Genomic DNA, 26,814 nt, shown 5'->3' on the forward strand with positions numbered 1-26,814 from the left:
AGATACTGAACAATACGGAAGCAGCAGTGCTGATTTAACTCCTTAGGCACTTCTACAAAGTAAATACCTCAAACATCACTGAACACGAAGCAGGAAGTCATGTGGCCAAAGCTAAAAAAAGGATTTAAAAGTGTATTTGGTTTAACACATACATTCTAGATTCAATACTCAGCAGAGCTAAAATAAAAAATTTAAAAGTGTACATGGTCTTCTATCTCTTGGAACAGCTGTTTATTTGGTGCCAGACCGCGAGTCTTATCACCTGACAGGATGTGGTGGGCAGGCTGAGCTCCATTTTGGCACGAGCTGACCCACATCTTCGCTCACAGTGCAGAGAAATGGAGATAAACGACACTCATCATCAGCGGACATCGACGCGAGAGGCCAGAACGGATCGATGGGCGTTTGTATATGTCCGGTGAGCTCAGGGTTAAAGCCACGCAGTACTCAGCACCTATTACTGTCTGGCATCAGCACGAGAATCAATATTTGTATGTTGTATTTATATGTTCGATGGGTGACGTGACCTCCAGGTCCACAGGCCAGATGTGTGCCGGCACCCAGCTGTGGTTGGAACCTGCAAGTAAACCGCCGACAGCAGCGACAGATCTATGATGGATTCCTATTTTTACTGACAGGGCTTACATGTTTTACCTCGAAAGTTGAATCTATCTGGGAGGCACTATCCGAGGGTCTGGTTCTGCAGGCACAGACCCAACGCCCCAGTATTGTAGAATGGTAACCAGGCAACCCGCCAGCCGCCCACCCGCCCCCGCACATTCAGTTCAAACGAGGAAAGGTCGGAGCAGCGAGCTGCAGCTCGGCGATTGTGCAGGGAGGGACAAAAGTGACCTTTCAACCAAGGACAGCTATTAATGGTGGCAAGACAAATAGTGGTAATAATGATAAAACAACAATATATAACATCCCTGTCATCACGCCCAAACTGGTTTAACGCCTTCAAATGTCTGTAAACATGTGATTTATGATACCGCTCCCATATTAAAGCAGCACAACTAACCAAACCAAAACGGGATAACACGACCAGACCTTTACTGCTTTAGTTATTCTGCAGCATTTACACTTTACTGTAAATATTGGTTGTACAGAGTCAGGTGACGACTATTATTGTCTGTCTGGGGTCACTTGGTTCCTCCCAAGCAAATGGGAGCAAGTTGGGACTTTTATCTGGGAGTCTCGAGTCTTTTCACACTTCCACATTGTTCGTTTTACAGCTGTTTGTGTCGGCACTTTTGCCGATGGGGAAGTCTCGCAGAGGAACTACAGCTCGGTAAAATGGTGCGAAATCCAAAACCACATCCTTAAAACGCAACATCTACTTTAAACCCCCCCGCCCCAAAACATTGTTGACTGAAGTGATTAGTCTGCACATCTGCCCACGCCTCTGTCGCGTTAGTGTAGTCCAACCATATCAGTCCAATTCCAGCCCAACTGGGTGTAGCTGTGTTGTGTGTGGTGTTAATATGGTTACGGTCTCTGATCAAGGACAGAAGCATGCACTCAAATACGTGCACAATGAGTCTGTGCCCAGAAAATGCAAACCTGAACAGACAGCAGCTTGCTGCAACAGGCCGTTACGACACAATTATAATTACCCGGGTGCAATGATTGAGGCAAGATACCTGCCCCGCTGAATAATACAGCCCCGTGCATCTTGACAGGTAGGCTTTACAAAACAGGCGACTCCACCCAGACGGAGAACTTCCCTTTAGTTGAAGATTGCTCAAGACGGCACAAATGTTTCAGATGACATGGTGCGTTGCCGAGACTCTTGCAGCACAGTATATTTCCAAAACAGGATCTAATTACAAAGAAATACGCCTGCCCAAAAGTAAATAACAGGGCAAATACACCAAACTCTCTAGGAAGGATTAGCTTAAAAAACCCTATTTACCTGTATAAACCTATATGTAAAAGGTCTCACATTAGGATACAAACAGCTGTGCAGAGCCAATATGATAAATAAGGGATTCTTGATAGGTTATAAATAAATGTTTCGCTTGTTCTTATTATGTAAAGGGAAAAAGATGGCAATGTCTGGTTTAACCAGCTTGACTGCAGCTGATCTTGCGTGACCCTCCCTCCAAGATGTTGGCTCAGACACTCTCCATGTGTGTGGGAATCAGCTGCAGTGTGGGAACCAACCGAACAGCAAAAGCATCATCTATAAAAACATTCCTCATTTATTCAGCTCATCACAAATGATGTCATGGAAAAAATAAATAAATACTGCAGGGGAAAAGTCACATTTACAGGCTTGCCATAGCAAGAATTCCAATATAGATGTTGTTCCCTAATATCGCCATGGCAACTCAGCTTCAGCTGTCTTGGACATTCTGCAAAAAGAGAAAAACAAAGATGAGTTAAGGTGACAGTAACTGTGAGAAAGTATATTCTGTATTTCAACACTGAATCAATAAAACCTCCTGTGTGAAAGATTTAGCAGCACCCAGAGGTGAGAGCAGAGATTACAACTAATGTTCTGCATTCTTTATAATCCCGTAAATCTGCTGGTTCTATGTGTTATTGTTCCATTCTTCTCCTTAAGAGAGTCCAAATAGAGGCGTGGCTGCTACCTGGAGAGGGAGGGGGTGTCCTGTCTCTGCCTGCCCGCTGGAGCTCCATAGAGAAGGATCTTCCTGCATGGCTAAAGTCTGGTTAACAAACCTCAGCATTCCTGTGAGCGAGTTCATGTCCATCTCTTCCTCGTCCTCACCCACCAGAGTGCAGGCAGACTCCCTCCTCAGCTCACTGGCTCCCCCTTGGTGCGGGGAAGCCTCCAGGTCTACGATTGTGTCGTCTGCCATGTCCACCTTGTACGTGAGCGGGTTAAAGGAGCCATCAGAGGTCGCCGTGGTATCCACAGGACTGAGGCCCTGCCAGCCCTGCTGGTCTACGGCGTCCTGGAGGGCGGAGCTGGAGGGAGAGGAGGACTCCCAAGCTTGCTTACTGAAGACTTCCCTTAACGTGGCCTTGAGGCTTGGAGGGAGGTCAAGGGAGGAGTCAATGCTGCTCCAGGCTTGTGTTTGGTTGGACAGAAGAGGATCTGTGTGGCCAGGGGGGAGGGGGAAAGCCACGGTGTGCGTTGGGGAGACGGGGAAAGAAGGCTGATCAGAAGTGGGGACAAACAGAGGGTTTTTCGGGGAGGTCGGGGCAAGGTCGGCTGCTGTTTGTGAGGAGTGCGTGAACAGAGTCGGGAGGGAGAGGGCGTGATGCTGACGGTCAGCAGCGCGCTCCAGACTGGAGATCCTGGCTTGGAGACGGGTCACCTCAGACTCCTGCAGGGGGACAAATTGACAACGTGTTTAGATGAAGCCGCAGGCTGAGATCCAAAACCTTCAATCAAAATCATTCCGAACTAAAAAAAACCGAGTGGATTCTAATTCTGCTCCAGCATAACTGATTCTTTAGTGAAGCATTAATTAGTCCATCCACACAGGTTTCCAGCATATTCTACCTTTATGAGCAGAGACTCGTTGGACGTCTCCATGGATTTATGAGACGCCTGGAGCTGGGTCTGGAGCTGGCTGGCCTGGACTCTGGCTTCATTTAACTGGGCGAGGAGCTGCTCCAGCTGTGAGTGCAGGATGCTGTTCTGGGCTCTCGTCTGTTCGTACAGAGTTCGGCTTTGTTCCAGCTGGGTTTTAGCGTGGAGGAGTTGGGTCTGCGTCTCGTCCCTCTGCGTCTGGACGTGGATGAGCTGGTCGCGGGTGCGCTCAAGCTCAGTCCTGGTCTGGTCCAGCTGGTTTTGGCTCTGCTCTAGTTTGGCCGACAGCTTGTCCTGAGCGGAGCTCATGGTGGAGGACACCCTGAGCAGCTGACCTCGACTCTGTTGCAGGGAGTCCAGCTAGTTGGGAAAAAGGACAAATGTCTCTGCAGTCCAATTACAATAGTTTTTGGTCAAAAGAGGTCACAGTTCATGTTCGGGCAGGGACACAATTGCACCATTACTTTAACAATATTATGAGTCAAAGTCAAGTTTATCACAAAGATCATAAAATTGTAGTGCAGCATTATCTATATTGTGGCTTCATCCTCCTCTGTGACACACATATTCTAGTCAACTATTAACAGGTATATGTCAATATTGTCCAGCCAGCTCCACTAAATACTCTGACTTCACCTTCACACTGGATGGTCCAAAGCTGAAGGTGTGATGTGTCTTACGGATTGTTAAACATCAGCTACATGTGAATTAACAATGTGCTTCTATCAGCATTACAGAACTCAGAGATTTTGGAGATTTACATAAAGGAGTCGTGTAGTCAAAGGTAGAAGCAGTGCAGCGATCGCTGCTGCGTTGGAATCGTTGCTCTTTAATGTCATTATAATGAAAAATTTGCTTTGATGTAGGTTTTTCTTAAGTGACCTCAATAATCAATGTTTCACTTCTAAGCACTTTACTATATCAGGCTGAAATATAGCAGTTTAAATATTTGTTTGGGCTGGGCTGGACCCTTTAGGTTTGACGGGGCGACGTGGCACCAGTCTGGAAATGTCAGTGGTTTCTGTACCTCCTTGTTGTGCTGCTCTCTCTCCAGCTCCAGCTCCTTCTCTAAAGAGGTGATCGTACGCTGCAGCTCTGCCTCCGTCTCCAGCCAGCACGCCTCCTTCAGGGCCAAGTCTTTCTCCACAGCACAGAACCGGTCCTCCTGCAAAGAGAGAGACCAACCCTAAATTCTCGCAAGTTTCTAATTACTAAGTGTTAACTAAGTGTTGCTTTGCTACCGTCTCTTTGGATTGCAGCTTGGTGGAATCTAGCTGTCTGGTCAAGGCCTCACAGCAATTCTGAGTTTCTTCAAGGTCTTTGAGTAAACGCTCCAGTTTCTGCTGGCATGCACACGCCCGATGTGCCTCCTGACGCGACACACACAAACACACCACATCAGAAAAACATATATTCTCCAAACGTATTAACATACTCATAGTGTGGCAAAGAGGAACCCAAGATTCAATTCAAATTCTATTCAAAACTGTGCAAATTTAAACACAAACCTAAATGTTTGACCACAATTTGAATAATGAAGGCTGATCTTGGTTTCACTGCATGTTCACACACCTGAGATTAGCAGACAGGCCTGAACTTAGCGAGGGATTCTTTTTGTCAATTACTGTGATTTCACAAGCACCTTGACCTGCACTATTTCTTACTATTTATACAGTATATATACTGTATATATGTCTTATTTTATTTATCTTATTCTAATGTTGTCTTTTTTATGTTGAATGTCGCAGCGTCACACCAGGACAAATTCCTAGCTTGTGTAATACTGTGTATTACATGAACAATGGCAATAAACCTGATTCTGATTCTGATTCTGAACCAGTTCATATTAAAAGCTGTGCACCCCTGCGACAGGTAGTGAAACGAGTGTGTCGGTGACCTCCCCTGACCTCAAGCCTTTTGTCTGTGAGGTCCTGCTGCACCTCTCTCAGCTCTTTCTCTTTGGCCTCCAGGCTCTGCTGCAGAGTCTCCACCTTCCTCACCATCTCCTGTTTGTGCTCTCTGATGGCCACTTCCAGCTGGGCCAGCTGAGGACAGTTCATGAAAAAAGAGTTACATTGCAAACTGATCCCAATTGGTTTTACGTGTACTCTGCGATGGTCAACGCCAGACACGTGTAATAAAAGGTGTGTTTGTGTTGTACCAGGTTTGCCCGTTGTTGGAGCTCCCCCTGTCTTTCCTTCAGGGCATTATCCATGTCTAACACCTCATGAGTTCTCTCTTCCAACTCCCTCCTGGTGTCACTGTGGAACCACAGACACGCACAACCTCAACATGCTTTTATTAAATAACTTATCTGATGTCTGTCTGGTAACAAAAATAAACACACAGTGAATCGATTGTGTATTTAAACAAGACCGGTAAAGCCTTCTGATGGTGAGGGCCTCTATTCACTGCCAAACTCATGATCTGGGGAATTTCTCCGTTTATTGTCCACTATTTTTAAGTTGACATTTAGTATGAGTACTTGCAGCGTGCTTCAGGGTGTGTAACGTTTATCAGTGTTGAACTGCAATAGTAAGAAATGTTAACTAAAAATACACTGTGTTCTTTTCTTGAATAAAGGATGTGCTGTGTGGGCTTGTCCCCACTTGGTGAAACAGCAAAGAAATTGCACATGAAATTGAGTAAAAAATAAATACAACTGACATTCTTTTCATTTCAAAAAGCAAAAGATTTCTCTCCAAAATGTAGACAAAGGAAGCAGAATAATGGGTTTGGGAACAGTCTCCTCACAAACCCTGAAATCTGCGTGTTTGCTGGTGATTGTGATACAGGGGGATACAGGGAGATGCAGCATACTGAAGCCGTCCGGGGTGTGTCCTCTGTCCCTGTGTGCAGAAGAGTAGTTCACACGAGGAAAATATCCTCACCTAAGCTGGACAGTCAGTTTCTCCAGTGAGTTCTTCCGCTCATCTGCAACGGTTTGAGTCCTCTGCAGAACATCTCGGAGTTCCTGCAGGTGCTCCAAGGTGTCAGCCAACTCCCTCCGCACCACCTGGAGCTGCTCCTCCAGCAACTGCACCCGCTGGACAGACAGGAGCTTATCGGCCTCAGAACGGTGGAGCGCCTCTTCCAGGTCCACCGCTGAGGTGAGGAAAAGATGAAATACTGACGTTAAGAGAGCCGCTGCCGAGTTTTCAATAAACCAGAAGCCTCATCACCCACCCAGGTTGGTTTTGCCGTCCAGCTCGGTTTTTATGCGGTGCAGGTTTTCCTCCAGGCGGCTGATCTGAGAAGTCTTGTTGTTGACGTCCCTCCTCAGACGCTGCAGCTCCAACTCTTTATTCAACAGCTCCCCTTGACATTTTGCCATGTCTGAAGCCACGTGGCTGCACAGCAAGCACGACACCAAACAAATTAAAATGAGCCATGGAAAGCAGTAAAAGCAAAATTGGACACATCAAAATATAAAACAAACAATCGACGCTTGTCCACCTGAACTGGAATAGCTGAGGTCATGCAACATTTCCTCACCTCAACGTGAGCAAGGCTCCCATGGCTGAGACTGCTCCAGAGCTGTTAAAGTAGTTTAACTCAGCTGCGAGAATGTGCCCTTTTGTGGCACATTTAAGACATCACAACATCAAGTCTATTCTTCAAATCCAAACCAAAACCAACCAGACGCCCGGCAACTTGATAGCACTGGAAACATTTGGCTCCAATCTCAGACTCCTAAACAACTGGGACCTCCATATATATGCTCACATTCAGCAGTGTTAGGAGGTGGGGAGGGGGGGGGGGATTACGCCTTCAGTGGGATGTGGTGTAATCATAAGACTGTTTTGTGTTGGACAGACTGTGCTGCAGGTTAAAGAGGATAGAAATATTAAATGACCTATTCTGGTTGAGAATAGTCCCGAGGAAGCGCTCCGTACATACCACGAGGCACCGATAACCAGAGCAGCAAATGGTGAATCATTGTAATTTCATACTGTTATCTAATATTTATCCAAGATGTTCTTTTCTAAAACAGCCCTATTTCTGACTGTGGACTTACGTGTTGGAATCAGAGAGTTGTGCATTCTGCCGGATCATCTCCTGCAGCTCTTTTTCTTTCTCCTGGACATCTCGCTCTCTGTTCCTTACTTCATCCTGCAGAGCAGCCCGAGCTCGTTCCAGCTGCTGCTCCAGGCTGGAAACCTGCAAACATAATATTTTTACCCACAACTAAAAACAAGCAACACAGACATTCATTTCAAAATATAATTTGATTTCACAGCTACAATTTTATCCAAAAAATACATCTCTTCCTCCTAAACCCAGTAAAATCATAAACATGCTTTTATTTATGCGTGACCCTGCTTCTCTGATCATTTTAAATTCTAAATTAAAATCAAGTTCCTTCCGATGTTTAAACAGTATGGAAAACCTGTAATTAATGAAGGAAACAAAAGTCTGAGATAAAAGCAAACTATATGTCAGCAGATTTACAAATGGGACAATGTAACATTCAACAGATCAATAAGATCCATCTTTATCAGATACTGAATCTGATGTGACTTTTAGCTGATTAAGAGCAGATTTCATAAAAAGCATCCACAGAAGCTACACACTGAAGCAGGAAAATGAAATGACAACTGTTTCTGATCAACCAACAGAAAGCTGTTGTGCTGAAATGTTACAAAAATCCCCAGAGGAAGCAACTTCAAAATATCGCAGCGTGAGCTGGTGCAAAATTGAGGAAAAAGCCTGACGCTCTTCCAAAGTCGTGATAGCGGTTATTACATTTCTTAGTAATCGTTCTTCTTCTTGTTCTGCTTCTGTTCTCATCAAAAGGAGGATTTTGTTTACCATGTGATTTCTCTTTTAAAAAAAATAAAAGCATTGAGGTGCTGTAAAAGAAAAGACAAAAGCAAATAGAAAAAACAGCTTGCAATCATTTCTCCACTAAATCCATGATTGCAGCTTTATGGCTAATAACAGCACGTTAGCAAATTAAACATTATCTTATTTATATTATTTCTATTCTTGCCTGAAGCTTTCCAAGTATGAGGACAAAAGCTGGATTTCAGGTTTAAATCCTCCAGTGCAGCTTTAGTTCCTTTATCACTGGGAACTGGACACTAAATTTGCTGAAAATGCAGGAATGACTAATTTTGTCAGCCATTTGTTGCTGTCTCCAATACTCCAGCTTACTTGTGTTTGCAGCTGGCTCTGACTTTCCTCCAGCTCAGAGATGCGAGCAGCGCTGTCAGCCAGCATGGTCTGCTGCTGCTGCAGAGACAGCTGCAGCTGCAGGTTCTGCTCATTGGTGCTCTGACAGACCTGAGAGGCACCGCGGAGCTTCTCCTGCAGGGAGGACGCCTGAAGGACAAGGGAGCAGAAGAATGCGAGTCAGGGACTGTGCAGAAGACGACAAACAAGGGGAGATGGCTGACACACGGCTTTGGAAGATTCAACACTGTACCTTTTCATTCTTCTTCTGCAGCTTACTCTCAAAGTTCCTCTTCAGTTCCTCCATTTGTTGCTGGTATACATTAAGCTCCTCTCTGTACATTTTCAAGGACGACTGTAGCTCGCACATCTGAGTACAAACGTCACAAATGGGTACAATGTCAACATTATTGTATTGTAGTGTATTGTCTTCATCAGTAAGGGTACAAACTTTGGTGGCAGATTGAGACTCCTGCTCTTTGAAACTCTTCAGCAACTGCTCTCTACTCCGTGCATCAACCTGCTTCTCCTGAAACCCAAAATCAACATTAATGTTGTGAGTATTTCCATCATTCCATCAGTCATGAATTTAATAAGATGCTCATTACAGTTACAGTGTCTTCACCTGGGTGAGCTGGTCCACTGAGTTCTGCAGCAGGTTAGCTGCTCTCTGGGCCTCGTCTCGCTCTTCCTGAAGGTTGCTGAGCACCTGCTCCATCTGCAGCACCTGAGACTTGGCCTCTTCCACAGCCAACTGCAACTGCACAGGAGAAACAACAGTTACATCCCACAGACCAACACAGTCCTGGCTGGTTTGTCTTAAGCCACGTTAACATAATGGAGAGAAATGATGTCGATTTATGGAAGGAAGACAACAGACAGCAGGAAAAGTGGGCGAATTTCAGGAAGTTTCACCAGTTCTACTCTCTGCTGCTGCTCCGCCAACTGTTGAGACTGAGATTTGTTCATCTTCTCCAAAGACTGCTGGTATTCTCTTTGCTTTTTGGTCAACAGCGACTGATAATGCTGGATGGTGTTGTTCTTCTCCTATGAAAGAAGGGAATGTGTAGGCAATGTAAAGAAATGATTGTATTGCAAGACTCTAGTAAACAAAAAGGCATTTAATATTTTGCGGTAGATAAGCTGTAATAACGATGATGCCCTCGATTAGCTGTTTCTGGTGAAACATTGTGGTTTGTCTGTGTGTTTGTGTGTGTGTGTATGTGTGTGCTGTACCTGTAGCTGACTCTCCAGCTCAGTGTTAGAGAGTGCAGCCTGGCTGTAGGCTGATGTTTTCTCCTGTAACTGCTTCTCAAGTGAAGCTGCACGTGCACTTTTTCTTTTCAACTGAGGGGAATCAGTGAATAATGGCTCTTAAACCTTGACAACAGTGTCTTTTAGATTATTCTACAGGTGTTTTCTTTTAGGCCAGAGGATTACCTCCTTTTCTGTATCAGTGGCTTGGCTGACTTTTCCCAACAGCTCTGTGTGAAGACTCTGGTAGTGAGAGGCTCTCTGGGCCATGGAGCTCTGCAGAGAGGAGATCTCCGACTGGGCTCTGCTCAGGCGCTCCTGAAGACGCTCGACAAGGCTGCTTTGTTTGCTCCGGTCGGCCTCCATTGACTGCATCACTCGAAGCAAGTGCTGGTATCCTTCCCCTGCAAGACGTAACAATAAAAAGATGAGTACTATGCCAATCTTCCTGGTACTTGTCTTTGAGCTGAACTGTCAAATGTTCTGTTATCTTGTCACTGTGTCTTTTCCATTTCCAAGTAATATTCGCACTATAATATCAGTGGTTTAACCAAGGTGGTTTTCTCTGTCAACTGGACTGGGTTTCTTCTTCTCCAGTTGACAGAGAAAACCACCTTGGATACAATGACCTGGATGACTGAGAATTTACACAGACATCAGTGGTTTAAGTTTAGGAAACAAATATTAAAGTCTTGAAAGATGGGTAGCAAGGGTAAACCAAAATCTCACACCAAGTGCATGAATAAAAAAAAGAGTAACTGTGTGTACCTGGTTTTAGCTTCAATAACTGTGCAGTTCCAGAATAGTCCACAGGGGGCAACATGCAGGGTCTGACACACAGGGATCCAACAGCACCCTGAAATTCAGTGTTGGAGAAGATTGGAGCTAAATATGACACCTTTGTATACATGTACATGGCATCTATGTGGCTGTATAGCATCTCTATGATAAATATTGTGGGTCTAAATTAAAACACATTAGTTGGGAATGGATAGGAAAGCCTTCTCTACCTCTCGTAGGTGCAGCAGAGCCAGTATGGCCTCAAGACTGGCCAGTTCTGCCTGGTTCTGCTGAGCCTCCCTTTGACTCTGGTCCACACTCTGCTGCTGACTGTGTGTCAGAGACTGCAGCTCTTCCACCCTGTTGTGAAGCGAGGCCAACTCTCGACACTTTGCTCCATGATCCTTAAGCCGCTGCTCCAGATCTGAAATCTTCTGTTCTGTTTCCTTCATCTGAGCTTGGAGGCCAGTAGCAGCGGCCTTTGACTGCCATAGCTCCATTTTTAACTGGCTAAAAGAGTGAAAAATGGATTACGAAAAAAATCCAATCATTAGCTAGTTGCTAATTATTTCTTATTGTGTCAGCCAATAAGAAATAATAGAGAGAGCGAGAGAGAGAGAGAGAGAGAGAGAGAGAGAGAGATTAAAAAACCCAAAGAAGCAACCAGGCGTACCCGACTGTTTGGCTCTGTTCTGCCTTTTCTCTCTCCAAAATAGTGCACCTTCTTTCCAAGTCCTCTTTTTCTCTGTCACACTCAATAAGACTCTCCTTTAGTTTGTCCTCATTTTCCATAACCTTCAAGCAATAAAAGGAAAAAAGAATCACACATTTTGGAGGGGCAAACCATAAAAATGTATATATTCAAGTTCATCTAACTAATACTGATATAATTGAAATATACTTGATGAAGTTTAGTGGTGATTTTAGCCTTATAATCACTGAAGGCTTCCTTAAGTTTCTCTGCATTTAGAAGTGCTTGGTTCCGTTGTTGCTCAGCCCTGTAAAAGACATTTATGTACAATAACAATAACATCACGTTAAGGACTTCTGACTATATATTTTAAATGTAGACCCATGTATTGCCTCTGATGTTAAAGGAAATGTAATGAACATCATTCGAATGTTCCATTCCATTCCAAAGCATAATGTTTAACATTGAATAAAAATTAAACGTGGAAAGAGATCAGGTGCGGGGATCACCGTTTCATGTGTACTGTCTTGTCATCCAGCTGTTCTCTAAGTGTGTTCAGCTCTTCAGTGAGAGTCGCCACCATGTTGTCTCTGAGAGTTGCTTCTTCCTGACTACATTCTGCTCTTATTTCTGCTTCCCTGTGTGATAAAGCCATGGTCAGATTAGTATTACATAACCAGCAATTGTAACTTTAGTTGTCGAGGTTACTTTAGTTCTTCTGCTTGAGCCTCCAGCTCTGCCTGAAGCTGAGAAATCTGCTCACTCATGACTGCCACATTGTTTGTACCACCACCCCTGGGTGCCCTGAGGCCAACCTAAAAAGAAATTTAGATTGTAGTTTGTTTTTAGATTTAGAAATAGCTTAATAAAGATTTATTTCTCACTAGAACAAGATGCAGCATTTAAAAGATGATCTGCATCAAGACGTTTATCAAACCTGCAAGTTGAAGGTGGCCAATTCATATTGCACAGGATCAAAGTCGGCGGTAAGCTGTTCATTCTGAATGGTCAAACCGGTATTCTCCTGACGCAAATAACTTGTTTTCTTCCTTGAGGAAATATTCTCCATCTGCACTGATCTTGATGGAGGCTCATTAATGATAGAGTAGGACTAAATAAAGAGAAAAACACATGGATAATGTATGAGGCTCACTGAATCATTCATATGTTTCACATATGGAATCACATGAATGATATAGGGTATAACACATATACCCTATATCATTCATGTCAAATTCATTAACCAGAAGAATTGATCGGGTTACACTTAAATGTAATTACAATATTAACTACTGATTGAGTTTTATATTGGAATTCTTATAGCATTATCAATAAACAATACAAGTATTTTAAGGATGAGGGACATGAAACGAGCAACGCAAATACAATAGCATGCAACTGGAAAAGGGAAAATGTGATAAAGCTTCGTAGGGTAGCTGCAGCTTTCTCCGCATTTAATTTTCAGATTAGATACTGTCACGGCTGCACTTCTTAATGCATCAACATTTCTTACTGTGATTTCCGTCCATCATCTAACAGGCAGAGATCTGTCGGTGGAAGTAGATTCTCCACAATGGTGAGTGTCCAGCAACTGCAACTAAGCATCAGCTCCAAGTGGTTCCATAAAGCTAGATTACCAAGCACCATTAAAACGTAGACAATGAGGCGAACGCTTCATACAGAACGCATTTGTAAGCAAAAGGTGCTTGTTTGAGAACTAGTAAATATAGCGAAGAGCCGCGGCGGTAGCTAGCGTGGCTATGCTAGCTAAATGTAAACAAAGTTGGTTATATCAACAGGTGACAAGTCAGTTTACCTTCTGATGTGATGGAAGTGGTAATCAACGTGTACGTTTAATGTCTGTCGCTATTAGACTTTAAAATGTGTAAAATATATATATTCTTTTAACACAACTTTACAAGTCTCTGTACGATTTGAAAAGAAGCCAGAAAACATTTGTAATTTTGTCACCACCCACTTCGTAATAACGCGCTCTGTGATTGGCTACCACGACGGCGTCTGAGAGCTGATTGGCCCATAGCGCCAGCCGCGAACACTGGCGCGTGCAGCACAACTGTCACAACCACGGACCTGATTAAAAGAGCCTCAAAAAAATGACCGTGGAACACAACAGTTCAAAATATCAGCTTTTATTCAACTTTAAACTAAAATGATTCAGAATTAACACGTTGTTCTATATAACGATGTATAAAAGTGTGATAAAAAAAAAAGAATCTCAAAGACAAAAGCCCACGTTATGTTCTTTGGCTACAGAAGCCTGCCTGGAGGCCAGATGGTAGCACTTGGCTGAACAGAGGAGAGAAGCTTCAAATGCATCCACTGCATCTGCACAATGAAGAGGTATCTGTCAAAGAGGTCTGTCCACCTGAACAAACATCTCCAAAAAAAAAAAAAGCAACACTAGCTGAATATTTACTTCTCGCAAATGATACACAGAAGTATTCCAGTGATTGTTTTCAAATCAGTTTAAACAAGCCAGCAGGAAAGAAGAAAAAAAAAAAAAAATTAAAATAAAACAAAATATTGGTTTCCTCTTAGAAATTAACACACATGCATAAATTCAAATGTAATCCAAGAAACCACCAGATATTCAAAATACTGACATCGAGTAAACAAAACCTACTCAAGACTGCCTCTGGAGCTGCACGTGCGGGGGCACAAACAGTGACATTATTGTGGGTAAATCCTGAGTGTGTACAAGGTCATACTGACTGTAAAAAACCACTTTTTTGCATCATTCACGTGAAAAAATTAGTTTTGAAAGAGCAAGAACTTTATCCAACTTGCATAGGTAGCAACAAGAGGAACTATTCTCAACTCAGTATAAAAACCGAGTAAACATTTTATACACCTAGTACACAAAGTAAATAAGATTTTTAATAAGTTTAGGGCTAACATTTTAGATTTAATGAGGGGTTTTTTTTGTTTGTTTTTTTTTTAAACAGGGACTTTTTACATTTAGGTTGATTGCTTGGGATGTGTGGATGTTCCATTTCAGATCAACACATTTAAAACCAAGAAATAAACCATTTCTGCATTTAATTATGTAGCACAACTGAGATGCCTTAACCATTGTCTTTGATATGTTCAGTCTTTAGGGGAAAAAAATGAAAAGATTAAAATAAATTCAGGTGGTCACACGGAGACAAGTGTGTGTTTGTTGGGGCAGGGACAGTAAATGTAATATGCAGTAGATCTATATAAAATAAACATTTGCAGCAGCATGTCTCTTGGTTTCGGGCTTCACCTGAGAGGTGTAATATGGATGGGGGGGTGAATTGGTTAATGAAGGATGCTGGCTTTGTTAACTGGCTACATCACAGTGGTTACTGAATCTCAAACTAAACTTCCACGAGCATCGTTTCATCCCCGGAGTCAGATATTTCATCTCTGCTGGGTTGGTTTTCACTGGCACAAAACAGGCTCACGTCTATTTCAGGTAACAGACACACGCAGACACGGCATGAACACTAAGATGTAAAAGACAAAGAATTGGGATTTTGTTTGATACTTCCCTAAGGTCTTGTGTAATTATGACAAATGATGACACATCCTTTTTTGTGAGACATGAAAAATGCTGTGTCAAATTAATTAAACCTAGCTGATGGAGGTAAAACAGACTTATTTTGCTTGAAAAATGATTTGAATCATTCACCACAGGCCTCTTTTTTAATAAAGGGACAGAGCTGGATAAAGAAAGCCAAAAATAATGGAGAATCTTTCCTCTAGGTTGGGGTTTTAGGTTGAACCAGCTCACAGAAAGAATCCCTCCCATTACTGAAACATACATCTGCTGAGAGCTTCTGCTCTCCAGGATAACATGGGAAGGGAGAGAGGGGGCGATTATAAAGGAAGGCATATATATAATTAACAAATTTGGAAAGAGAATAAATGTTATATTCATCCAGAATTACTGACCTGATCAACTTCCATCATACTGTGTGTAAATCTGAACAAAAGCATATAACTGGATTAAAAAAAAGTCAATTCACCGGAAGCCTACTGGGACAGTGCAGATAATATATACACTCCAAGTTCCAACTAAGGGGCTCTGTAAACATTCAAATCAGATGTGAAACTTTGAACACAATTATGATCATGTGACGAATGTTCATCATTAAAATCTTCCTCCTTATGAACAATTGATAATCATTGCTGCTCCTGGACCTGTGGACTTCATAAAAAAGGTTCCTCCTGTCTAAGGTTTCAAAACGTGAAATAAAATAAAAAATTAATGCTCTGAATACAGACTGCGTAACAATGTCCTAATTACAGCCAGACTTCCAACAGCTGCTGGTGTGAAGATAGCAGTGAGGATTTTAGGAACAAATCTAGGAGGCAGTGACTCCTTCCCACTCTACCAGGTACTGCACCTTGCCATCGAGGGTGACCCGCCGGGCCAGGACTTTGTACTTTTCCCCACAGGCCAGCCGCCCTGCTGCTCCAAAATAGTTGCTGATTGAGTTCTTGAGGTGGGACAGCTGACTGTTGGGGTCCATGCTGTGCACTATGTCTGTGGAATTGAGCCCTGTCAGCGGACTCAACACCTCCGTTGTTGTGGGGATGGGGTCTGCGTGGCTGGGAGGAGGGATCCCGGGGTTGGGGCTCTGCAGGTTCCGCCGGGGCCGACCACGTTTCCTTTTCAAAGGCGGAGAGGAAATGGGCATGATGCTGGCTGTTGTGTGCGTCTTGCTGGAGCTACAGAGGCTGATGGACGCAGGAACGAGGAAGTGAAACAACTGGTTATTTCTGGGGGTAACAGATCAGGTCATAATTATGGTAATGGTATTTCTGCAGGTGTCAAGATATGTCAGCACAGGAGGAAAGCAAAAGAATCGTGTCTTACAGACACCAAAGGGTTAACCTTGCAGAGAGTGCTTTACCTTGACTGTCTGGAAATGCTGGTTGAGGTAGTTTCTGTGGTGCTCAAGGCTCCTATTGATTCCGCATCAGAGGACAGTAGAGACCTGTCAATCCGGGCACTGAGGTGGGGTGAGCAAAACAAAATTAATAAACAAATAAAAACACATAATTACAGTAGATTGTCATAACTACTTAATTAGAGCATAAATTCCTCAGAACAGAAAATAACCTTCTGTGCACCTGTTTTTATAATTTGTGAGGACTCAACAAAAATAAAGCACTGCAGCTGCTCACTTACTTGACAGAAGCCAAGTGATCCAAGGTGCGGTTTTCTAGTGGCTTTCTTGTTTCCTATAAAGGAATGAAAAACAAGACAAAGAATCCTTCACTTAGAAGTCAATGAAAAATGCCCACGCCAGCTAAGGAGACACCTGGTTTGTGCTCAGTTACACACACAAGCCAATGCAGGCTCACACCTGGGTTAAGACTTCAGCAGAGCGCTGCCGTTTAGCCAAAGCCTCCAGAGAACGTGGTCCTGGCTTCCTCTTTTTCTTCTTCTTTTTCTTCTTCTTGTCTGTGCCATTCGTTAAATTATTGCAGGTTCTACAATGCCGGCGATGTTTTATAGTTAGTAAATCAGTTGTGTATCGCAAATGCTCAGACTGATAGGAAGGTACGCGTTCTTGAATTAGCAAGTTTCATATCTTACTTGGAGCCACTTAGAGTCGTTTTGGTCGGCTTGCACCCCTTGATTGTGATCTCATGCAAAGACCTTTCCATTAGTTTGCTAGCTGGTTCACTGGAATTGGGAGGAGCAGGGGGAAGCCGGATCCTTAGTCCAAACAAGTGCTTCTTTTTCTTTACCTCCTTTCCTGACATAAACCTGGAAGAATAAATTACAACACTGTAATACAAGACAGATGTACTCAGTTCAACAACTGTGACCAATGGCAGGTAAAACAGAATGGGAAAGCAATAACCCACGTGTTGCTGTTGTTGTTCAAGGCCTCCAGAACATTTTTATATCGCTCTGAACTTGGAGTATTAGTGAGCTGCAAACACAGCCAGCCAGAAATAAGAAAATAAGAACACAGAATTCAAGAATGTGACATTTGCCTTAACATTCAGTCTTTAGGTTCTGTTCTTACCTCCCCAAGCTGCAAGAGCTCCCAGTTATCGTTGATGTAAGTCATCAGGTGCATCTCAGAGTCAAAGTACTTCTTCTTATGTATCACACTCAGGTTGTACAAACTCAGGTGTGTCACATCCACCCTGAAACGGTTTCAGCAAATTGCAGCAAAAAATCGTGCAGAGATGTGAGCAACAGTCATTACACGCCAGCCCATCCTTTTCCGTGGTGTAAAAGAGAAACCATCACTAACCAACTGAGAGTCAGTCGTCTGATGTATTCTGGTCCCGTGTTGCAAACAGAGCAAATAAACAGATAAAACCTAGACACAAAGACACAAGTATTTTAAAATAGAGCCACTCCATCTGAGTCAATAATTTTGAAAAACTAGCCTGAAATTATTAACAGTGAAATGTTGATTGCAGGCCAATAAGGACAATTAAATCTTGATGTTCTGGATTCTAGGGGGACCTTTTGGAAGATCTTCCATCATCATCAATCAATCTACTGTTGTGCAACTTTACCATACCATAATATTGGTGTCCATCATAACATGTGATGTAAAAGACCTGTTTGGCAGAGGTCTTTGCTCTCTGTGTGCTTGTCTAGTTTTAATGTGTTTAAACAGCTGTTGGGTGACATGTTGCCATTTAATTTTTTTTCTGAAGCAGAGACATGTGGTTATTAAGTTTTATGGGAGACACAGAACATTTCTACAGATGTAGTCACACCTATCTCCATAAAGCAGAGGCATCTGTAAGCAATGAAGACAGGCCTCATGGAACCACTGCTCACACCTGTTGCACTGTAGCATCTTCAGGTACCAACTACAAAGACAAGCAGAGAGATAAGCTGCACAGGGCTGCCAACACAGAATGCACATTTGATCAGATGTGCAGAAAACTGTTTTATCCAGAATCTCTGTTCTGTCCATTGCACAGTTTGACTCACTCTCCTGGACCACCGCAATAGCAGTAGCATTGCTGCAAATTTGTAATGTGGCCCTGGTCCCAGATCAGTTCATCTAGAGCATATGGCAAGGATAGGTGCACATCCACCGGCTGCTCCTGCTTCAGGAAGCCTTTAGCAGAACCTTCTCTCCTCTGCACACCACCCCCCTTCAGGGAAAAAACAACAACATAAAAATACACAAATGTGGTCAATTTGAATACAGACTAGTAAGTTACAATCAGCTTGTGTAGCCAATATGAATACTCAAAGCCAGAGCTGTACCTTAGGCAGAGAGGTGAGCTCACACTCATAGCAGAGCCAGTTGTCATCACAGTCAATGACAGAAGCATCGATGATGGGGGAATGGCACAGCTGATGGTAGCCTATGACATACCAAGCACATCAACAAACCACTGTTTAACTCAAGACCCGTCACTTGTTTCAGCTTCAACGTCTCAACGTCGATGAAATATTTGCTGGAAAAATCACACCGGACAAAGTGAGGCAATGACTACCAAATGAGACCAGTTACGAGCCAAATGAAATTCCTTTTACATTACATTGCATTTAAATGTCAACAGAAGTTACTACAGCACAGTAAAATTTGCGTATTTTTACACCATGCCAGAAGGTCTGGGGTTCTTTGCAGTACCTTGCCCACACTTGTCACAAATGACAATCTCATTTGGCTCCTCTGAAGTTTCATCTTGGCATATGGAGCACACGAGGTCATCGTCCTCGTCATCCTCGTCATCTTCATCTCCTAAAATTGACCAAAAAAAAGTAAACCGCTTTTACAGCTGCTTCGATAGATTGGAGACAGCCTCATCCTCATTGAGACTGTCCACATTTATTAGTTCGTATGTGAATCTAAAACTAAAAACACAAACAATAACAACATTGCAGGTAAGAAAGAAATGCATTCACACATTTACAACCAGTTTAAGATCCGTTAAGAAAGTGTTTACCAGTCTGAATATCTTTCCAGAGAACCCAAGACTTTGACCTGTCCTCAAAAACCACAAAGCATCTGTGTTTGTCCCGATCTATCTGAGGGCAGAAACAAACCATAATTAATATTAATAAAATTACACTTGTAATACTTTATTGATCATAAATACAATCACAAAGTAACCCTTGGAGTGGCAGAGTGGCAGTTTCTTCATAAGAAAGGTCTGGGCATAGAACAGCGTCTCTCTGAGCACCAAAGGGCTCACTTCCCCAATCTGACTCCAAATATTCTAATATTAGAGCCCACATTTACATTTTGATTGTTCTAGCTTTATACTAACCTTGGTAATTGTCCCCAGGTAGAACAAACCATCCGACCACCGGGCCAAGACATCCTGTCCCTCTGTAAATTTGTCAGACATGTCATCTTCTCCATACTCTCCCCTAGCAGCAAGACTGGTGGGGGACAAGGACACCGCCTGCTGCTGTTGCTGGGGTTGAGCTCTGTGATGGACGGGCAGGTGATCCACAACGCCTGAGTCTCTGCAAAACACACAAGAGGCAACCCAATAAAGGCAAAATGAAAGCAAGAGGTCTCAATCTTTTTGAATAAAATCACAATATTGGGAGAGGCTGTGCAATACGGACCCACAAACTGATGCAAATGTGGGACACTATTATGTCAAGATGGGCCAAAACCTCCTGAATCCTCACATAATCTTTAAAATCAGCAAAAATAGAGGGGCAAAGATGGCTCCAAACTTGAACCTGTGCCTTATGAACCGTGCGTGTCTGCGTAAATACCACTGGCATTATGCTGAGAGCTTTACGCATGTCTAACCCCGACATTTCAAAAGAAATGTTAGATTGTGTGATAAAATAAAATCCTAATAATCACCACCTGTAGAAGATACCACTTAATTCCCAGTGCCATTATGATTTATCCCTGCGTCAATTAATACAAAACCCAAACACCGACTTAATTAACAAATAGAAACAAAAGCCACATCAACCAACAGCTTTGACAGCTGTCGGGCGCAGTTATAGATGCTTCGCACGTTGTATTTTTACACCATTCATCAAGAAATTTTTACAATGAGTCGGCCAGGAAACATATGTTTAGTCTTCCTGCGTCTGCTCAGCCTCGATCCATCAGCCCACCATTCTCTTTGTTCGACTACAGAAAGATTGGGGTTACTCGTCGGCCACGAAAGAGTACGGGAAACTTGAAGCTAACGCTACATGCTAACGCGCTGTTGACAAAAACGTGGCGATAAAACTTGAATGTTAGCGAGGATAACTCGCTGGCGAAGCCGTAACTCCGGAAAGCTCTCTGACCGTCGGACCCACACCCCCCCGCAGGAAGAAAACATGATAACAACAATACCTCATTCGGTCACCTCCGCTTCGACAAACCGCTCGGGCAACAAAAATATCGGGGTATAACGTGTCCGCGTTCAACACGCGTCTCCCGGAGTGGCCTCTACTCCGAAAGCGTGTCGCGAAAACCTGCGTGGTTCGTGCGTCCGTCAGAAAATAACAAACGGCTCATTTTCCCCCAACACGTTCGCCATTTTGGTTTCCCGCTGATGGCCGGGGAGTGCATTATGGGAAGCGCTGCGGCCGCTGCTCGCTGCTGCAATGTGCACCGTTTTTTTCAAACATTTGAATTTGTAGGCAGGGCGTTTTCTCACCGTAATCCGCCCCTTTAAACGAGACGAAATGCGACGTCCCGGCAACCCGTTTAAAGGAGGAATAAAAGGCTTTTTTAACAGGGTTAAAGGGAAGAATGCGCGGGTTGGTAGCTAATGTTAGCAAGTTGGGTCCACCAACTGGTGGCAGATCTTACAGCAAATCCAACTAATAATTGGTAACCCCCGCATCATCTGCAGCAACCCCCCCAGGAGAAGACCAAATGTTTTTTTGTCGCTTGTAATTTAAGTTTTTTATAACCGGAAATCGTTGTAGGTACTGTGGTTTTATTGTGAAAGGGGAGGCGGAAGTTGAGTCTCACGATTACTAGCTTGTTCGGTTTATTGATTAAGCAACAAAGTACTCGTTTATTACCATGCGTGTGATTGAGTGTAATTTATCATTAAAACAACTCTAAAAAACCACCACGTGACCGGTCAATTGAGGGTATTGCAACACTGCAGCGCTCCCTGGAACGTGAACGCGCTGCGCATGCGCCGTGAATCTATGTGTTTTTTTATTTATTTTTTTTATCCTGGCTGAGGTATGTTACTAAGGTTGATCAGAAACTGCTGCAAAGACCACAGATGCGGTTGAAGAGCCGAACTGCGATACAGACGACATTATTGGGTCGCGGAGCAGAATGTTAAATCGGGATATTTCCTTTATAAACGCGGATAAAACGTTGTCCTGTGTATCCTAATGGTCTCCCGAAACCAGGTCCACGTATTGAGATGATCTATTCCTGTGATGGCGAAGGCTCTGTTTCCACGGGCCTGGGTGAAAAAGTCCTTCTACTTCCAGGTAACAGGGCGATCTGTTGATAATTTCTCTGCAATGCGGATTAAGTCGTTTTCAACAGACTTGTGCGTGATCGGACGCGTCGAGGTGCCAGGTTGACAGCTGGCAGTAAACATGTTCATGCTCCCTCTGTCATCGTGCGTTTATTGAGGTTGGTTACAAAATAAGGACGTGCGTATAACTATGCAGAGTGCATGGAACGTATGAGGGAGAATTAGCAGCCCCTGACTAACGTAATGTGCGCGATCGTTTTAATCTGATTTGTGGATTTCTGTTTATGTAAAAAAAAAAAAAATGTTGGAACGGCTTGAGACAATATTTTAACGAGAGTCCAGGGTTCATCTCATTTTTATGCTGCAAACATGCCACGATGACAGGTCCTCCGTACTGGACTGGGTCTATTGATATAATACCTGAACAATTACTTGTGGGACAAATTGCCTTTTGGTTTTGGTTTTTCAAGGTTCAACATTCCCCGAGACACAATAACAGCTGTTTGTTTTCTCACCGTATGCCATTTATTCTTGGGTCTTTGTTCTTTTACGGACTTTCAGGTCCGAAACAGGCCCATTTCCGAGAAGTCGGCACAATTGTGACCCATGCCCAGTGAGCGTAACCTGTTATCAGGCCTGTGGAGCCTGAATTCAGTTCTAGTTTGCACCCGCAAACTGTCGAGCTGTATTTGTTTTTAAAGCCAGATACAGTGATCTCTATCTCTGGGCTGTTAAAGGAACAGTTCACCCAAGTCTATATTCACTCATTGCCCCCCTTCCCCCACAGATCCTTTTGGCTGAAGGATTACAGAACCTTCAAACTTGTTTTTCACTCATGGGATGGTCTAATCACCCCTTCTCCACTGATAGACAGTTCTGAGTAACTGAAACTCACGGCTGACAGTTGGTCACCCCACAGTCTGCACCAGTGGGGGGGGGGGGCACATTCCAGAGTTCATATTGCAGCATAGTTTCATGTATTTTACAGCAAACCACTCTGAATTCACATGTAACACATTGTACTGGGGTGCGTTCCAATTGGTTCAGGCGTGTGCTTTACACACAGTCAATGGAATGCAGCATTTGTTGGGGAGAATTCCCTTTCCTGCTGAATTGAGTCAAAATATTACCGTCTATCCGTGAGTTGGGTTCCAGCGGGGACATGGCGCCTGCTCTCCTCGCCTGTGGCTGCACGTGTGATCCATTTTATCGCTTTCTTGCGTGTCACCTCAGTTGGTCAGAAGCTTCATCACATGCCTGCAGACACTCTGAGACACAGCTCAAGACAACAAACACATGCGCGTGACCGTTTCTGCTCACCACACCGTGTCATTGAGATCTGTCCCACATGCAGACCCCTTTTCCTGAGCCTCTCGGTGCATGTGCAGGAATTCAGATCTGATTGTGGCGTGTGGCTCCTTCTTATTCCATTGTACCGCAGGAGAAGCAGCTGCACGGCTAAATGGAATTTTCTGTTTTCCTGCAGTTTCCTGTTGTTCACATTCATGCTGTGTGGCAGCAGTTTGTGGGAACACATTCCATTCCTGCTCCCTCATGTTGTTTTTTCATCTCTTGGAAACCCACAGAGCAGCAATGCGCTTTAAAGCCCACTGTAAAATCACGGCAGCATGTGGAGCATCTGTGCCTGAGTAACCGCGGAACAGGGTGATTTCATCTCCGCACGGACGCATTTAGATCAGAGCTGTTTGCCAGATATAATAATCGATGCTTCTGCCTTGCTGTGTGCATGTTAGTTGGGATTTGCAAACCGTCGCGGTTCTGAAATCAGCTCAGTGGTGCACTGCCAAAACACACACATCACGTGTGCTGCCAGACCTTCCAGTTGTGTTATTTGGGATGCGAGACGCGCACATCTTTAAGACACAACGGGGCCTCGGTGGAGGGGTGCAGTGTAAGACATGCGATGTGTGCATCCGGTGACAAGGCCGGCGGTACGTTGGAACCTAAATTACTTTCCGCTGCCCTGAGATATCGATCGTGACCGGTCATAACCGTGTTACAGGGTGGCTCTTCTGGTCCGGTGGTTTTGGAGTCCTCTTCTTTGCGCTGTCCTCATGCGACATGATAATCCAGGCACACACCAAACCCCGACTACAGCAGAGCTGGGGACCATCGTTATGACTATAACCAAGCAGATTTGAATAAGGAAGCAAATAAAGTGTATTTTCAGGACCTCCGCTGATTATTTGTTCCCTAGGCTCGGATCTCCTTTGTGCGGGTGAAGTACCTGTTCCTCACATGGCTGACAGTCCTGGTGGGGAGCTGGGTGATCTATGTGCAGTACTCTGCCTACACGGAGCTGTGCCGAGGACACGAGTGCAGGAACGCCATTGTGAGTTCCCGTCACTGTGTTTGGAACAATTATGTATCCGACTTGAAATATTCCAGATTCAATTGCTGAATCCTGCTGTAATAAATTAAATAATCTGTGTGTTTTGTTTACCAAGTGTGATAAATACAAGAAGGGGGTCATTGCCGGATCCGCCTGCAGCAGTTTGTGTGACAAAGAAACTCTTTATATGAGTCGGTGTCTCTCAACGCTGCCAAACAACCAGGTAGGAAGCAGCGGGCTCGTCTCATAACACCTTTGTGAAAATATTTGCCTTTTGAAACGGCTCTGCTGGTTAGGTGTACACGGGGAGCTGGGGAGACCACGATGGGATCATCCACTGTAAGCTAGGGGAGATCGTGCACTATGATCTGGGGGAGGAGCCAGAGCCGCGGCGGGAGGCCCCTGTGTTTGACAAGCCCACCAGAGGCACGTCGGTGGAGAAGTTCCGAGAGATGGTCTTCAATCACCTCAAGGTAAAATATGAGCTGTGTTCAGTTTCAGCAAATATTTCATTGTGTGAGAGCCTAAAAGGCTGGAAAGACCCCAGTTTGAGTCATTGCCTGCGTCTGCACAGTCTAAGCTCGGCGAGCAAGCTAACCTCGCCAGTCTCGTCGGCAAGATCCTGTCTTTCTCTGATGGGAACAAAGACGGACGAGTGTCTCTACCAGAAGCCCGCTCTGCCTGGGCCCTTCTGCAGATGGATGAGGTACAAGCGCCCTGTTAATGTGGATGGATGATACTGTAGCATCCTGACTGCCCCCTGGTGGTAGCACAGTAAAGCAGCACCAGTCCCAGAGCTGTACTGGCCTCCCCTGTCGCAAAGTCCCTCATTATTTATGTCAGAAATTAAAGAAAAAAACTAGAACCATAAATGTTCTGACCATTAACCTCCCGCACAAATCTCATATTTGTCTAATTTGTTTTGTTAAATGATGCTGCCTTCTTGTGTAAGACTGTGCTTTGTGTTCTAAGGTGCTGCTGGGTCTGCTGCTCCAGGACCGTGGACACACTCCTCGCCTTCTTGGCTACTGCGGGGACTTGTACATGACGGAGCGGGTCCCCTACGGACCTCTCTATGGGTTGTCTCTCCCCTGGCCTCTGGTGTCATGGGTGCCCAGTGGCGTGCAGCGTACCATGGACCAGTGGTTTACACCCTCCTGGCCCCGCAAAGCCAAGATCTCCATGGGCCTGCTGGAGCTGGTGGAAGACATCTTCCACGGCACCTACGGCAGCTTTCTGATCTGCGACCTCGCGGCGGCGCACTTTGGCTACACCGAACGCCACGAGCTGCGCCTGACTAACACCAGGGCAGTGGTCCCCGAGCACGAGCTGAGGCGCACCATGCGGACGCTGAGGTGCGACACAGACGACGACTGCGTGTACGGGGCGGACTGCCGGACAACGTGCGACCTGTCAGAGAAACGGTGCAGGGAGGAGCCGCTCCAGCCAAACCTGGCGAAGGCGTGCGGCGCCTTGAAGGACTACCTCTTGCGCGGGGCGCCGTCAGAGCTGAGGGAGGAGCTGGAGAGGCAGCTGTACGCCTGCATGGCTCTGAATGGCAACGCCGGACAGATGAACATGGAGCACTCGCTTATCCTCAACAACCTGAAAGCGCTGCTGTGGAGACAGATCTCGCACACCAAGGACTCGTGACGAGGGGGAGGGCGCGCCGGTGCAATCACGCCAGTCAGCTCCTCGGGGAGCCGAGTATTAAAATGCTGTGATTTAGGAATAGCAAATTGAATGAAGTGATGATCGGGTGGGCGTGGAGGCTATTCTACTCTCAGAAAGGACCCTGACTGCATGCCGCCATCACTCACTTCAGCTCAGCTGGATTTTATTGGTGTTCTGGGGGGAAAAAATGACTTCATCAGCAGATTTTTACTGGTATTTATCCTAAAATAGATCACATTGCCCGTTTACTGCACAACTGCGCCGTCTTATCATCTCAAGGGAGGTTGTTCTGTGCAGGAACATGTGACTTCGGTGCTAAGCTCCGGTCCTGAGTGTAATGAAGTAGCACTTAAGGTGGCGAGGCCCGCTGAGCATCAAGAGAGCCCAGTGTTTGAATGAAAAAGCTGGTTTAAGCTTCTATTGCTAACAAATCACATCAACACTAATTTGAGTTAAACTCAAGTCTGACTGAACGCATAAAACTAAAAATTACATATTATTTCTCTTAAATTCTGCTGATTACATCGTACATGTGGATAATGAGGCGTGTGAGACCTGCCTAGTATAAATGCAGTATAAATATATAGAAAACGTAAGCACAGGATGGTGGTAATGCGAGGCAAGAACGGAAACAGCATCTTTCACTTTTCTACATCTGTGACACTTGACGTGTGATTTATGAATGTCGCCCCCCCCCCCCCACTGAATATACAGTCTTTAGTCTTACATTGTCTCGGTGCCATAACGCTCACGCTGAAATCACCTGAATGTTTTCCCACCGACGGTGGTGAACTGTCGAAAACTCGTGGTCACGTATGAAAATTGTATTTGAGTATTTTGGCGACGGGCCCGGATGTCGGCGTCGCGATCTAAGCTGCTGTTTTTGATAAATGGTGAAAGAGAAGAGAGTATAAATGTAGAAGAGCATGATTTTGCACAATTAAACGACACACCACAGCACCAACGCATCCAGTGTCC

General features: G+C 44.5%; 3 protein-coding genes across 7 annotated transcripts; 1 reads left to right on the top strand and 2 right to left on the bottom strand.

Annotated features, from left to right (window-relative positions):
* Positions 1–2,186: 2,186 nt before the first annotated feature.
* ccdc18 (coiled-coil domain containing 18) lies at positions 2,187–13,372 on the bottom strand. 3 transcript variants are annotated; one of them, XM_011616560.2, is made up of 26 exons: positions 13,225–13,372; positions 12,922–13,036; positions 12,346–12,519; positions 12,117–12,223; positions 11,918–12,046; positions 11,619–11,715; positions 11,391–11,512; positions 10,948–11,227; positions 10,706–10,793; positions 10,124–10,341; positions 9,920–10,030; positions 9,599–9,730; positions 9,309–9,443; positions 9,135–9,212; positions 8,937–9,053; positions 8,666–8,833; positions 7,527–7,669; positions 6,695–6,858; positions 6,400–6,613; positions 5,670–5,769; positions 5,416–5,553; positions 4,750–4,878; positions 4,536–4,673; positions 3,479–3,868; positions 2,598–3,299; positions 2,187–2,357 (listed from the first exon to the last, which is right to left on the bottom strand). In XM_011616560.2, the coding sequence occupies exons 3-26, from the start codon at positions 12,475–12,477 to the stop codon at positions 2,340–2,342; spliced, it is 4,050 nt and encodes a 1,349-aa protein (XP_011614862.2). In that variant the 5' UTR covers positions 12,478–12,519; positions 12,922–13,036; positions 13,225–13,372; the 3' UTR covers positions 2,187–2,339. The 3 variants fall into 3 exon arrangements, with proteins under 3 accessions (XP_011614862.2, XP_029686392.1, XP_029686391.1); XM_029830532.1 differs by lacking the exon at positions 3,479–3,868; XM_029830531.1 differs by having other exon boundaries at positions 12,922–13,372.
* A 170-nt stretch (positions 13,373–13,542) lies between these two features.
* On the bottom strand, positions 13,543–23,322 carry mtf2 (metal response element binding transcription factor 2). 3 transcript variants are annotated; one of them, XM_011616559.2, is made up of 15 exons: positions 22,940–23,322; positions 19,665–19,866; positions 19,341–19,422; positions 19,025–19,135; positions 18,655–18,755; positions 18,373–18,539; positions 18,153–18,248; positions 17,675–17,743; positions 17,441–17,564; positions 17,277–17,344; positions 17,002–17,175; positions 16,769–16,895; positions 16,591–16,643; positions 16,313–16,411; positions 13,543–16,178 (listed from the first exon to the last, which is right to left on the bottom strand). In XM_011616559.2, the coding sequence occupies exons 2-15, from the start codon at positions 19,743–19,745 to the stop codon at positions 15,761–15,763; spliced, it is 1,770 nt and encodes a 589-aa protein (XP_011614861.1). In that variant the 5' UTR covers positions 19,746–19,866; positions 22,940–23,322; the 3' UTR covers positions 13,543–15,760. The 3 variants fall into 3 exon arrangements, with proteins under 3 accessions (XP_011614861.1, XP_011614859.1, XP_011614860.1); XM_011616557.2 differs by lacking the exon at positions 22,940–23,322 and adding an exon at positions 20,711–20,933; XM_011616558.2 differs by lacking the exon at positions 22,940–23,322 and adding an exon at positions 20,711–20,930 and having other exon boundaries at positions 13,543–16,136.
* dipk1aa (divergent protein kinase domain 1Aa) lies at positions 21,052–26,800 on the top strand. The gene is made up of 6 exons (XM_003975700.3): positions 21,052–21,819; positions 24,028–24,162; positions 24,278–24,385; positions 24,459–24,635; positions 24,737–24,868; positions 25,135–26,800. The coding sequence occupies exons 1-6, from the start codon at positions 21,766–21,768 to the stop codon at positions 25,813–25,815; spliced, it is 1,287 nt and encodes a 428-aa protein (XP_003975749.1). The 5' UTR covers positions 21,052–21,765; the 3' UTR covers positions 25,816–26,800.
* The last annotated feature ends 14 nt before the right edge of the window (positions 26,801–26,814 follow it).

This window comes from Takifugu rubripes, chromosome 22 (genome assembly GCF_901000725.2).
Source record: "Takifugu rubripes chromosome 22, fTakRub1.2, whole genome shotgun sequence".
NCBI classification, from domain to species: Eukaryota; Metazoa; Chordata; class Actinopteri; order Tetraodontiformes; family Tetraodontidae; genus Takifugu; species Takifugu rubripes.

Bases quoted from the DNA above. Each gene is read 5' to 3' on its own strand.
- ccdc18 (XM_011616560.2), bottom strand. From the start codon at position 12,477: ATGGAGAATATTTCCTCAAGGAAGAAAACAAGTTATTTGCGTCAGGAG. The intron at 5,554-5,669 runs GTACAACACAAA...AACTGTCCTCAG, and splicing joins TCCAACAACGGGCAAACCTG to CTGGCCCAGCTGGAAGTGGC. The intron at 3,869-4,535 runs GTACAGAAACCA...TTTCCCAACTAG, and splicing joins GAGAGCAGCACAACAAGGAG to CTGGACTCCCTGCAACAGAG.
- mtf2 (XM_011616557.2), bottom strand. The intron at 17,744-18,152 runs GTGTGACTACAT...CTTTGTGTCTAG, and splicing joins CCTCTGCTTTATGGAGATAG to GTTTTATCTGTTTATTTGCT. The intron at 17,345-17,440 runs GTAAGAACAGAA...CTGTGTTTGCAG, and splicing joins AGCTCTTGCAGCTTGGGGAG to CTCACTAATACTCCAAGTTC.
- dipk1aa (XM_003975700.3), top strand. From the start codon at position 21,766: ATGGCGAAGGCTCTGTTTCCACGGGCCTGGGTGAAAAAGTCCTTCTAC. The intron at 21,820-24,027 runs GTAACAGGGCGA...TTTGTTCCCTAG, and splicing joins AAAAGTCCTTCTACTTCCAG to GCTCGGATCTCCTTTGTGCG. The intron at 24,869-25,134 runs GTACAAGCGCCC...TTGTGTTCTAAG, and splicing joins CCCTTCTGCAGATGGATGAG to GTGCTGCTGGGTCTGCTGCT.